The sequence below is a fragment of the Uranotaenia lowii genome, chromosome 3 (genome assembly GCF_029784155.1).
Source record: "Uranotaenia lowii strain MFRU-FL chromosome 3, ASM2978415v1, whole genome shotgun sequence".
NCBI classification, from domain to species: domain Eukaryota; kingdom Metazoa; phylum Arthropoda; class Insecta; order Diptera; family Culicidae; genus Uranotaenia; species Uranotaenia lowii.
This window is the reverse complement of record NC_073693.1, coordinates 361797311-361809478: the sequence shown is the minus strand read 5'-3', so window position 1 is coordinate 361809478 and position 12168 is coordinate 361797311. Positions and strand designations below refer to the sequence as shown.

Below are 12168 nucleotides of genomic sequence, written 5' to 3'. Positions count from 1 at the left end.
AATAATTCAAACAATAATTATTGGTTATTGAATAAATTCGAGGGCAATTAATCTTTTTAAAATCTCACGCAGTTATTAACATTTCGAGGGCATTTCTGTACCAACACGTGAAATCAAATTTTGATTTAAAATATATTTCCTCAAAATGTACTGAATCTTGTTCTCATTTTTTCACAAATAATATTCGTTAACAATTATTAAGGTTTAAAACCAAAATTCAAATCAATCTTTTTTTTATTCAATCAAAAATCAAAAACATACAAAATACAATCAATTGACACACATCAACAAATCTTATAAAAATCGTTGTCGTTTGATGCGCTGGTAATCGGCAATTGTGGAATTAGAACCGAGAGGTCGGTTGTCAACTTTGACCGTTGTACGATTAACAGGCCGGCTAAGGTTCGGCCTCAAGCTTGCTCGATGTTCTTCATAGCCATTTTGGACTACTTTCGCCCCGGAAATTCGCAAGTTTACTTTCTGCACGATTCCTCGGCACCCATCAATGTGATTGCCGAACAGCTTCCGTTTAATTTTCTCCTGACAAATCGGACACTGCATATCGTAGGTATCACGAGTGAGGGCCACCGATCGATTGAACTGCTCAATAAACTTATCAGCTGCCTTGGTTTCCTCATAGTTGGGCCCATCATCGTCTAGCGAAACAGTCTCGCGAACAACGGGAATCACCACCGGATGGCCACTGGTCAAATCGATCGACTCCTTCGGTGGTAAACGAGTTTTATAACGTCCCCGGATTTCTTCCCTTTTGGGCTTCATATACTTTACATTGATAGCGTAACGGGTAGAGACATCTCCGTCCTCGATTTTACTCATTTCATAAATTTTATAGAAGGTACCACCACAATTTTCGGCATGCGATTGCCACCATTCATTGTGTAGCCCAGGTGCTTCCTCAGCTGATCGCACTATCCCCAGGAAGGGTTTATAGTTGTGACATATGCCGGTACATCGATACCATTGTGTCCGGCAGAGCATATCTGTGTTCGTAAGCTTGTGACTAAAGGATATGTTCGTCTGCAGCATCCTGTTGATGAAGATCATTATCTTGCGAAAGTTGCTCCCGTGACCGTTATTTGATTCTTTGACGCCTTCCATCTTCAGGAAGGCGTGTATCATTTCATGCTACAATAAAAATTTCCATTTAGCTGAATTCAAGTAAAATTGCATAATCAAAACTCACCAATAAAATGCTGATGATTTCAATCCGTGGTCTCAGCGTGAGTAGCGTCTCGTTAAGGGCAATCGTATAGGTACCATCGGCATCGTTGAGGTTCCTGTTCGTACACTCCGTTCCCATGGCTTGGCTCCACATCACCTGAAAACGTTTCGGTTTGAATCGGGATTGGAAAACCAACTCGTCCAGCCGCAGAAACATTGCTTTCAGATCCGGAACGACATCGATAAACTTCCACTCAAAATTGTTCTCCGCATCGACGTAAGTCTGCAGTTCCTCGATGAAATATTCATCCCTATTAAGATCGTCTGGGTGTGCACGGAACCATTTCGCATCCTCCGACGGTGACGAGACTTCTTCCTGCTTCACATCCGCCAGCCGTCTCTTAGAACCACTAGGAGTTGCAACGGAAGTTTCAGCAGACGGTCCAGCGGGAATCTCAATGTTGGATAACAGAACGTCGTCATCGTCTTCTCCATCCGAAAGTTCCACCGTTTCCTGATCGTAACGTTTCTGCAAGGCAACCGCAAGCTGATAATCTGACCGATTGTTTGCATCCTCTTCGCCGGAACTAATCTCGACTAGTTCCCGATCGAACCGATCCTGCAGCTGTCGGGCTAGCACCAGGTCCGGGTCTTCAAGATCGATGATAACCGTGTCCATTGCGAGCTTTTTGAACCTTTTTTCGATAAATACACCAAGAAATTACAGGAAAGACGCAAAACACATTTTCCGCCAACTGCGAGTGTTAACCTTCACTCAGAATCAAAACAACCCAAAAATAAGAACGCCAGCGCATCAAAACAAAGTTCGCCTGGCGTTCTTGATTTTGGGCTGTTGTCAATACACCAAAATCAAAGTTCGAAGCTCGAACTGACCACCCCAAAAAAATTTCCCTTTATTTTCAGTTAGTTTTTTCTTGTAAGCAAAACAAAGTCAGTCGCATCGAATAGAATCTCTGGTAGAATGCTTTGAATTTGACGAAATTTAATCACAGATTTAATCATGCTTTATTCATTTTAATTTATGGATTTCCAGAAAACGTTTATTCATCGATTATTTTTAAAAAGCATCTACCCAGAACATTATCATTATCATGTCTCCAGCGAATTTCCAGAAGGAACCGGAAAGAAGCGGAGGACGATCTGGAACAATTGCAGCAGCAACCTACTAAAACGGGAGCGTCGGATAGCACTATGCTAGGAAGTCTCAAGGTTGTGAGGACACGTGACGTTCCTAAACGGTACCAATCGCCAGTTTTCGACATTGTAGTGACTCCGTGTGTGAAACCAAATCACTGGTAAAACAAAATCGTATTGAAGACAAACACTTAATAATTTTCGAGGAAAATTTAAACACGTCTATCAAGCAAAACATTACTTAACTGAATGACGTTTCTTTAATCTGCACGCTCATGCTACATTGCAAATTTTGAGTTAATAATAATGTTATCTTATCAAATTACCCATTGATGGAATTTTGATCCTCACTGCAAATTATAGATTTCAAAACGGAAACCTCTTATTGCTGTCTCTTTCCTTATCCTTATTCTCTACAGACATGACATATGAATTCGGCTGTTCTGCATATCAATCGCTGTTGCATTTGTATTAACATTGAATAATGTCTCTCTCAATTTGATATGTCACGAGCGAACTGGCAACATTTTTTAATAAAAAACCCACTTCTCAGCAAAATTTTGCTAGCGTGCAGCGGATTGACAAACTAAAAACCCTGGCTGGAAAACTTCAGTCGAAGATCAAGCCAAATTCGTCTGAAATCGGACAAATTGTCGGATGAAATCTCCTGACTGGGCAATTTTCGGTTCGGAAAAGTTGCAGTGGCTGTGGCGGAAAATGACAGACGTCAGGTGGAGTTCCGGGGAAAAAAAAAAGTCGCGGGGTGCACACGAAGCTTCTCCCTGGGAGTCGAGATGCGAACTTGGAAGAGTACGGTTCGGTCCAATCAACGTCGGCCCAGCCAGGACGGCCGCGTTCGGTGGTGGTACGCGAAACAGCCAGGTGGTCTGTGGATTTGCAACGGAATCGGCAAAGTGAAGGGGATAGCACCCGGTGGCAGCAATATCAACAGTCGGGTCGTTCAGCAGCTACGAGACCGGAACAGCCAAGGCGGCTGTCTACTGTGTCGTTACCGGAAAAGCCCATGCGGTTCCTCCTCAGTGGTCAAAGTCGGAGCATGGACCGTTCAACAGTGCCTGGAAGCGGAAAAGCTAGGTCGGCGAAACCGGAACAATTCGGCCAGCGAGTCATTCCTGAATTGTCGGGGCCATTGGGTATCTGGCCAATCCACGACGGCGCAGCCTCCGCAGTGCCATTTCGCAACGACGTCAGCAGCGGAAACGGCAGGAGCGAGCCAGCCAGCTCCGAGTTTCGCGCCCAAGGTGGATCGAGGTTCCGGATGGAGGGAAATCACCGTGTTCATGTCGCAACATTGTGAACCGTCCGACGAGGCAGAACTGTGAGTAACACGCTTTTTAAAGGGGTAAAATGTTGCCAATATAATCTAAATTAAAACAAATAACAATCTTTTTATTTTGTGGGACCGACCACCAAAATGCTCTCAACAAAATGGCGCCCAACTAAAACGAACCTTTTGGATTGAGTTCGTCAATGTTCATTGATGTTTATTTTATGACAGTATGTTATGATCGTTCTGACTGTTGTTATTATTATGACTATTTTATTATCGCTCGTTTTTAGTGACATATCTTTGAATGTTGGTTGTTTAGTAAACAACATCTATCTGGTTACTGTGATCCGATCTAGCACAATCAAAATAAATTGATTACCTCAACGAAAATGTTAATCTGAAGCAAACTTGTTTCTAACCTCTAGACTTCTAGTTTGCGTAAACCTTCAGCTATGTCCACTACCTACGGTAGTCAACAAGGTCGTCTCCGGCACAAAAACACGCAATGCGTTTTCACCACAATCCATTGCGAGGCGAAGCGACTCCTGCAGAGCCGTCCAGGGGACATTCGTTAGCCTCAGCAGTTCACATTCGATTCAAGACCGAACTAAAAACGATTTTTGACAACTTTACCGATTATGACTTACCCGATCATGTCTACCGATTTTGACACCACCGATTTTGAATATCCCGATTGTGACAATACCGATTTTGTCGACACTGATTTGACTTCTACCAATTTTGACCACTACCGATTATGTTTACGGATCATGCACAATTGTAAGGGGATTGCCAAGAAAAAAAAATCAAAAGGAACGCGATCTGGAGGCGCGGTAAAACCTCTATTCCGGGCTCTTGGTAGTTTAGAGGACTAAATCCCTCTTTACCCTGATCTTCTGTGTTCAAACTCCAAACCAGATAAAACAAATTACTAAAATTAAAATTGTAATAGTTCTGCTTTGTTAGATCTTTTCATTATTGATTGAATGATAATAGATCTTGATTTTCGTTTGCTGCTTTTGAAATATTTGTTAATTTCAGGATTCGAAGGAGTTTCTTTCTGCCATATATGATGGTGAAGATCGACACTTTTGCCAAGATTCGTTGGCGTATAGTTTTGTTGATTAGCTTAAGCTTCTGTATGGATTTTGCCAAGATTCGTTGGCGTTAAGATCTAGTTTAGTATTATGATTATTTTGTGGTTTATTTTAGATATATTCACCAGTGCACGGTGAAACATTATCGAGGTCTGCTCGATACAACCGTCGATCAATCTCCTTCGAACTCATTGTGGCGTTTTAGGAATTTTTCATGGATCCTTATTCGTGATCCATGAAAAATTCTACCAAAGCAGCAATGTTGTGTTGCATTTGTATTAACATTGAATAATGTCTCTCTCAATTTGATATGTCACGAGCGAACTGGCAACATTTTTTAATAAAAAACCCACTTCTCAGCAAAATTTTGCTAGCGTGCAGCGGATTGACAAACTAAAAACCCTGGCTGGAAAACTTCAGTCGAAGATCAAGCCAAATTCGTCTGAAATCGGACAAATTGTCGGATGAAATCTCCTGACTGGGCAATTTTCGGTTCGGAAAAGTTGGCAGTGGCTGTGGCGGAAAATGACAGACGTCAGGTGGAGTTCCGGGGAAAAAAAAAGTCGCGGGGTGCACACGAAGCTTCTCCCTGGGAGTCGAGATGCGAACTTGGAAGAGTACGGTTCGGTCCAATCAACGTCGGCCCAGCCAGGACGGCCGCGTTCGGTGGTGGTACGCGAAACAGCCAGGTGGTCTGTGGATTTGCAACGGAATCGGCAAAGTGAAGGGGATAGCACCCGGTGGCAGCAATATCAACAGTCGGGTCGTTCAGCAGCTACGAGACCGGAACAGCCAAGGCGGCTGTCTACTGTGTCGTTACCGGAAAAGCCCATGCGGTTCCTCCTCAGTGGTCAAAGTCGGAGCATGGACCGTTCAACAGTGCCTGGAAGCGGAAAAGCTAGGTCGGCGAAACCGGAACAATTCGGCCAGCGAGTCATTCCTGAATTGTCGGGGCCATTGGGTATCTGGCCAATCCACGACGGCGCAGCCTCCGCAGTGCCATTTCGCAACGACGTCAGCAGCGGAAACGGCAGGAGCGAGCCAGCCAGCTCCGAGTTTCGCGCCCAAGGTGGATCGAGGTTCCGGATGGAGGGAAATCACCGTGTTCATGTCGCAACATTGTGAACCGTCCGACGAGGCAGAACTGTGAGTAACACGCTTTTTAAAGGGGTAAAATGTTGCCAATATAATCTAAATTAAAACAAATAACAATCTTTTTATTTTGTGGGACCGACCACCAAAATGCTCTCAACATCGCAGCCGTGGATACTATCCACTGGATAGTCAACGCTAGTGACGATTGCAGCCTGGTTTTCCTTCCGGGTGCATCCTACAGGTCAGACCCATTGATTTTTAAAGTAAAATGTATAAGCTTTAACTTCCGTTCTTTATGACGGCAGCAGAACTCTGTAATTCCCGATCGAATTCATTGAAAATTGCTCCGGGATAAATCAAGCTCGGGTTTCTTGAATTACCATTTTCGAAAACTTCTGCCGAGGTCAGTCAATTTAGAAAAAAGTATTATTGAAAAAAAAATTAAAAATGGAATTATGAAAAAAAATATTGTCTTTGCTAAAATTTTATAATCCCTTTTGATATTTGATGCATCAAATGAAAAAATCCCAAAAAAAATCCCTGCCGCATGACATGCCCCAAAATTAAGTTGCAAAAATGACGTTTATTCTCAAGTTTGGGAAAACCCCCTCGAACTCATTTTCGTCGGGAGCCAGTTTCATCCGATTTTGCGGCATTTCAACTTGGTTTTGGGTTGTACCGGCCTAGAGTGATTATAACTGAAACTCACTGAGCCCGGCATCTCCTACAAAAACAAATGACAGCTACACACGCTAGTCGTGAAACAATCAAATAAGGTTATTTTCTCACCCAAAAATTGTGTTGGATTTATTACCTAATAATGATCCAGTGATTAAAATTGAATATTAATATTTTAATTTAATAAGTATTAATTATCAAAAATTAGCTTCTAAAACTTTTTCAAATGTTTTTAGCGCATTTAAAACGAAAAGAAAAATAAAAAAATATAACATATTAAAAAAATGATAAAATTATAAAAATGAAACTAATTGACAAAAGTAAGTGTCGAAAGAACGGAATTCTCAACTTCTTAAAATATGACAAAATAACAAAAATAACCAAAATGTCAAATGTTCTTTAACAAAAAAAAAGAGCAAAAATGAAACAAGTGTGATAAAAAGAATAAAAACGATAACTCAATAAAAACGATTAAAATGACAAAATTATAAAATAAATATAAAAAATATATAAAAAATTACAGAAATGACTAAAGGCAGTTTTATCAGCCAAGGTTTATCTCTCTCAAAAAGATGACCAGAAAAAAAAAACAAACTTTGTGATCAATAATGAATTCAAACAACTCTTTTTTATTGTCATCTAAGAAAATGTGTTAGATTCAGTAACAAAAAAAAAATATTGTATTTAATTAATAATAACGGTTAACATTAGCTTGAGGTAAATAATGTTTAGCAATACCAGTGCTCGTAGTCTTGTGTCTTATGAAAATTACCACTGTTCGACTTCTTCTTCTTCCTTTTCTTCTTCATCAAATCTACGTGCCGATCCTGTTCCGAACGACGGTCCGGAGTTTTCACGCCTATTATTGTACGTTCGATTGGACTTTTCGCGCGTATGATTTTGTTTGTAGTCCTGATGATTCCTGTTCCTGTGGTCCTGATACTTTATATGTCTTATGACTTCTTCGTCGGTCTCGTTGGCAGCTCCCAGAACTGCTGAGCCGGTAGACAAATCTACCTGACCCATACTGAACCCAGCGGGTATGAAATTAAGCTGAGCAGGTTGAGCGGCCTTGTTAGCTTTGTCTTGTTGCTCTTGCTGCTTGCGAACGGTTTCCCGTCGTCGAAATTTGACTTGTTTCAATCTTTCCTGGATATCGCTGAAACTTTTATCATAGATTTCCCCTTTCGGGACCTGACTTACTGATGGTGTCTTCTGGGATTTCTCCGTACCATCATCTTTCGATTTGCTATCGAAGGTAAGCTGGTCATTATCGTCGGAAAGCGATTCGTTGATCAGTTGTTTGTACTGATTGTGAGATTGCGTGTGCGAGTTTCGATACTCTCTAAACAGAGGATCGTTTTCAAGATCCAGAGATTTCTCCGGATAGGATGGGTTATCCCAGTTGCCGATTGACGAAGAGGCCTCATTTCTCTTGTCCCATTCGAAGATTTTTTCGCGAGCCTGTTTGATGATGGGATCGTTCTGGAAATATTCCTCCCGTGGAATTCGTTTGACCGTACGGCGCCCGGTATATTCTGGCCGGAAAGTGTTCCCGAAGTATTTCATGTTTTCGCGAAATTCGTTGTCCTCGAACCGTTTCATGTCCAGCGTACGCAGGTAGGGAAATTCTGGAAGGTAAACGTTAAGAAATTAGAAAAAGACATAAGTGGGTCGCTAGCTACCCACTTTCGTAAAACTGGTCATTGTCAACCAGCAGTACCAGTCGGCCACCCGCTTTTCGGAGCAAGTCTTTTGCGTCATTGGTCACGTTCTGATGCGAAGTTATTTGCATCGAACCAAAATACATATGCTTGGAATCAATTCTGTGGTGCTTCTGGTTGCAAAACCGTATCGATACCGCTTCCTCGATGCACGTTCCGAACACCTGAACCACTCCAGGGGCAAAACTTGTCGACATTTTGGTAACCGTTTCGCCCTGAAGATAATCATAGCCCTACAAACAACAGACACAATAATTAGTAAAAAAAATAAACCGGAACCCTTCTGAAGGTACTCACCGATTCTGCCGGTAGAACTCCCTCCAGTCCACCGTGTTTGACATTTCCTTCGAACTGAGCGAATTTATCCGGCAATGGCTTCACATAGCGACAGCTGGTCTTCAGCGGAACGCCTTCGTCTATGGCCCACAGATTGCAGTGGATTTGACCACTCAAATCTTCCTGGATTTCGTCTACCTCAGCACGGATCCAGCGCGACAGCTGGAAATAGAAAACCGCCACCAGTTCACCCACCCGACGGGGTGTGTAGATCCCGGATGTGAGGTTACCTCTGCCAAAGGTCTGCTCACAGAAGTTGTTCAATTCCAATTGGAACTGTTGCTGCTCCGGATTGTAGGCGTAGTCCGATTCATGTTTGAACCAGAAGTTGTGTGGATTGATGTAATGGGTAATCCGGATCAGATCCAGATCCTTGTCTTCTCTTCGACCAGCGGTGGTCATGGTTTTAAACTTTTATAAATTTTTATCCGATTTATTGCACGGCACGCGTCTGTAAATCCGATTCGAAACGAGTTTTTAAACAAAAAAACGCTTCGGCTGCGGCTGTTGCTGATGAATTGGTTAGGTCTGTTCAAAGCCCTTTTTCTCGCGAGTATCAATCACACCAACCAAACAGTTAAAAAATATTTTTGGGTAAAACACCAAGTTCAACCAGCCAATAAAACTATTGTGCTCTTTTACATAAAACGGAACAGTATACGGTTTATACGGTGTCTAGGGTCCAATACCTATATAGAAGCTATTTAACAGCGAAAATTTTAAAATTTGATAATGTTTTCGGTCAATGTTTCTCGCGAACTTAATTTTGGGTTCTAAACTTCGAATGTTCGCAAAGTTGTGCAAGCGTGTTTGTTTTGATTGCAAAAGCCGCGCGCGTAAAAAATCGTAAAAAGTCGTTCGCTTCCGTTACAAATTTTTTATTTAAATCTAGAAAATTGTGCAATATATCAATTACCTATCCATACTGTATCATTTGAAAAAATGTCTTTGTCCAAGTCTGGTGTGTACAAAACCGTGCTGCTTCGGAAAGCTACCCAGGCGTATGACGACTCGCGAGAATCGGATGCTATATTTTACTCGACCCAGGCCCTCTGCTATGACTTCCATGCCAAGTTTGATGCCGAAAGTCGCAGACTGACCACCCGCGGTGAGTTCCTCGAGATGTGCGATACTTCCTTTTGTAAAATAGCAATCTTATTTTAAGTAAACTTTTTCAGATGTGGATTTAACGAAGCTGCTCGACGATTTGATTCTTCCAGCCGATGCTAAAGAGCCAGATCCTGTGGAAGGGTTCAATCAGTTGCGAGACCGATGTCAGCAACTACCGGAACAGTGGACCGTTCTGCAGATCAATAAATCCTACACGCCTCGGTGGAATTTGCTCACCCATAACGGAATGCTTGAGGAAAGTACCTCTGTCGATATAACCCTTTTAAGTTATTCAAATTCGGAAGTTCTGGATGGTAAACCGCTGATGGTTCGTTTGGAACCTCCTGAGGAAAAAGATTTCTTCCCTCTGGTTTCCTCGATTCCTGTTCGAGTCAAAAGTACCATTACCCAAGAGATAAATTCTGGCGATAGAAAGCAAGACGAGATTGAATCTTTTATCGAAAACGTTATAGAACGTCTCACTGCCTGGCTAGGGCCTTGGATAGCTCTTCTGAGTGGCAAATTTATAAGTCCCAAAGATCAGCAATTCGAGGCAGAAATCTTTAATCGCGTTGAGGATTTCTGTATTGTTCATAATAGATCTAAACGAGATCAGGTTCTAATTTCATTGATCGCTCGTAGATTAGATATTCTGAAAAGCGAAAGTATCTACCAGTTCTGTTGCCACATTGCAAACGACCGGGATGATCTCCGAGAAATGTACAATTTTCTGACCAAACTGAAAGCGAGTAAATTTGAACCAGATCGTCATTTAAACTGCTACCCGTGTCTGCTTCTGGTGGATGAGCTTCTTGACGGATATCCATGGGAGATGATGAACACCCAGCAAGAATTCACTCGACTGGGCTCATTCCGGATGCTGTGGCAACTGTACGAAACGCACAAACATTCTATCAAAAACGGCTATCTGCGAGTACAAACTAAAACATGCCACAGTATCATAAATCCGGGTTAGTGTATGAACCTTAATTTTGTTTACCTTACTTCATTGGATTTTTTTAAATTATGCTTGTTTTTCTAGACAAAAATCTGGAGAAAATGAGTGTTCGATTGCAAACGTTTTACAAGGAGTGGTTTCCGGATTTCAAACTTATCGTGGATCAGCCACCGACCAATTTGGAGTTTTCTCACATCCTTACCGAAGCAGATGTACTGATGTAATTGCCTGATAAACTTTTGGGCAAAGGATGAATTTGGAGAAATGACCAAACGTTTATTTTTCAGCTACAATGGTCATGGTAGTGGGTTGCAGTTTGTTGAAGGAGATGCCATTTTACAGTGCAACATCAAGAGCGTGGTGTTTCTGTTCGGTTGTGATTCGGTACGGTTGTTTCCGCGCGGTTTATTTCGAGAGATGACGGGTAGCCATCTGTACTACAATGTTGCCAGATGCCCGGTTGTAGTGGGCGCGTTGTGGGTAATGACCGATTTCTATACGGACTATTACTCGATCCTGCTGGTTGGAAGCTGGATTTCGACGGAAAAATCGAAAAACGAAATGCAATCGGTTTTCGATTTGGATCCGCACGCGTTCAAGCATGGGACTTTGCGTAAGTTTTTTCTTAATTCTTACATAGAACATTCATTTTTAAATGGCAGAACGCAACAGTAAAATTATTTTTATCGTACATTTTTCCAGAAATAAAGCAGCTATCACCGGACAATGGCGATGAAAATCTGTTGGCAATAATGGCAGATATGCGTCGGAGAAAGCTTTTCAAAAAACGCATCAGCTGTGCCATGGTCTGTCGGGGGCTTCCGGCCATCAATGCTTGCTTCGTATTCTGAACAATTTATTCATTCCTGAGTCTAAGACTTTGTTAGTAATCTATATACATATAAATATGAGTACCATAATTCTTTTTGAAATTTTGTATGTTATACATAGAACCGAAAGTATTGCCAAAAAATGCTTTGAAACAGTCTTTTTTTCTCTCTTGGTTTAACTGTGTCAACCATAAATCGATAAGACTGAAGGTAAGTTTTAAAAAGAGATAATTTGGAAGATTCTGATAGATCATCAGTTTCGAGAACTATGCGAAAATCTCTCTGAACTCAGTTTAGAATATGTAAATTATTTTCGGTTCAGATGTGCCAGAGTCGGATATATCATTGCGCTAAAACAAGGTTTAAACCGCCCAAGTGTGGTGCTATCTATGGGTACTTACTACTATGCCGCCAAACACGATCGAGTTTATCCCTCTGCTTGCTCGCTGTGATTACGGTCAATTGAATAATGGGAAATCATGAGAAGCTTATTCTGATTCAATTTACGGGCTCAAACAAAGAATGGCGTCGTGACGATATGATACTTACTGCCAACTCTTCGCGAAAGACTCTCTTCGCACAAATTTCGATTAGTCCGGTTTTTATTAGTTTTTAAAATTGATCGCAGTTTTTAAAAACTGTTCCGTATTCATCATATCGGCGTATTCTTTAAGTCCTACATTTACATTTTCTTCAAAACCCATTGATAAAG

At 41.6% G+C, this 12168-nt stretch overlaps 3 protein-coding genes across 5 annotated transcripts; 1 reads left to right on the top strand and 2 right to left on the bottom strand.

Annotated features, from left to right (window-relative positions):
- Positions 1-254: 254 nt before the first annotated feature.
- LOC129755202 (uncharacterized) lies at positions 255-2565 on the bottom strand. Of its 3 annotated transcripts, none has more exons than XM_055751579.1 (3): positions 2366-2565; positions 1205-1877; positions 255-1146 (listed from the first exon to the last, which is right to left on the bottom strand). In XM_055751579.1, the coding sequence occupies exons 2-3, from the start codon at positions 1859-1861 to the stop codon at positions 295-297; spliced, it is 1509 nt and encodes a 502-aa protein (XP_055607554.1). In that variant the 5' UTR covers positions 1862-1877; positions 2366-2565; the 3' UTR covers positions 255-294. The 3 variants fall into 3 exon arrangements, with proteins under 3 accessions (XP_055607554.1, XP_055607553.1, XP_055607552.1); XM_055751578.1 differs by having other exon boundaries at positions 2370-2565; XM_055751577.1 differs by lacking the exon at positions 2366-2565 and having other exon boundaries at positions 1205-2292.
- A 4590-nt stretch (positions 2566-7155) lies between these two features.
- On the bottom strand, positions 7156-9075 carry LOC129750576 (uncharacterized). Its single transcript, XM_055745545.1, has 3 exons — positions 8520-9075; positions 8188-8455; positions 7156-8129 (listed from the first exon to the last, which is right to left on the bottom strand). The coding sequence occupies exons 1-3, from the start codon at positions 8958-8960 to the stop codon at positions 7267-7269; spliced, it is 1572 nt and encodes a 523-aa protein (XP_055601520.1). The 5' UTR covers positions 8961-9075; the 3' UTR covers positions 7156-7266.
- A 238-nt stretch (positions 9076-9313) lies between these two features.
- LOC129750575 (separin) lies at positions 9314-12117 on the top strand. The gene is made up of 5 exons (XM_055745544.1): positions 9314-9666; positions 9737-10639; positions 10711-10846; positions 10914-11239; positions 11329-12117. The coding sequence occupies exons 1-5, from the start codon at positions 9501-9503 to the stop codon at positions 11475-11477; spliced, it is 1680 nt and encodes a 559-aa protein (XP_055601519.1). The 5' UTR covers positions 9314-9500; the 3' UTR covers positions 11478-12117.
- Positions 12118-12168: the final 51 nt, after the last annotated feature.

Coding starts and splice junctions, on each gene's coding strand:
- LOC129755202 (XM_055751579.1), bottom strand. CDS start 1,861: ATGGACACGGTTATCATCGATCTTGAAGACCCGGACCTGGTGCTAGCC. Junction 1,147..1,204: donor AAATCATCAGCATTTTATTG/GTGAGTTTTGAT, acceptor TTTTTATTGTAG/CATGAAATGATACACGCCTT.
- LOC129750576 (XM_055745545.1), bottom strand. CDS start 8,960: ATGACCACCGCTGGTCGAAGAGAAGACAAGGATCTGGATCTGATCCGG. Junction 8,456..8,519: donor GAGTTCTACCGGCAGAATCG/GTGAGTACCTTC, acceptor TGTTGTTTGTAG/GGCTATGATTATCTTCAGGG. Junction 8,130..8,187: donor CAATGACCAGTTTTACGAAA/GTGGGTAGCTAG, acceptor TTTACCTTCCAG/AATTTCCCTACCTGCGTACG.
- LOC129750575 (XM_055745544.1), top strand. CDS start 9,501: ATGTCTTTGTCCAAGTCTGGTGTGTACAAAACCGTGCTGCTTCGGAAA. Junction 9,667..9,736: donor TCGCAGACTGACCACCCGCG/GTGAGTTCCTCG, acceptor AAACTTTTTCAG/ATGTGGATTTAACGAAGCTG. Junction 10,847..10,913: donor ACCGAAGCAGATGTACTGAT/GTAATTGCCTGA, acceptor TTTATTTTTCAG/CTACAATGGTCATGGTAGTG.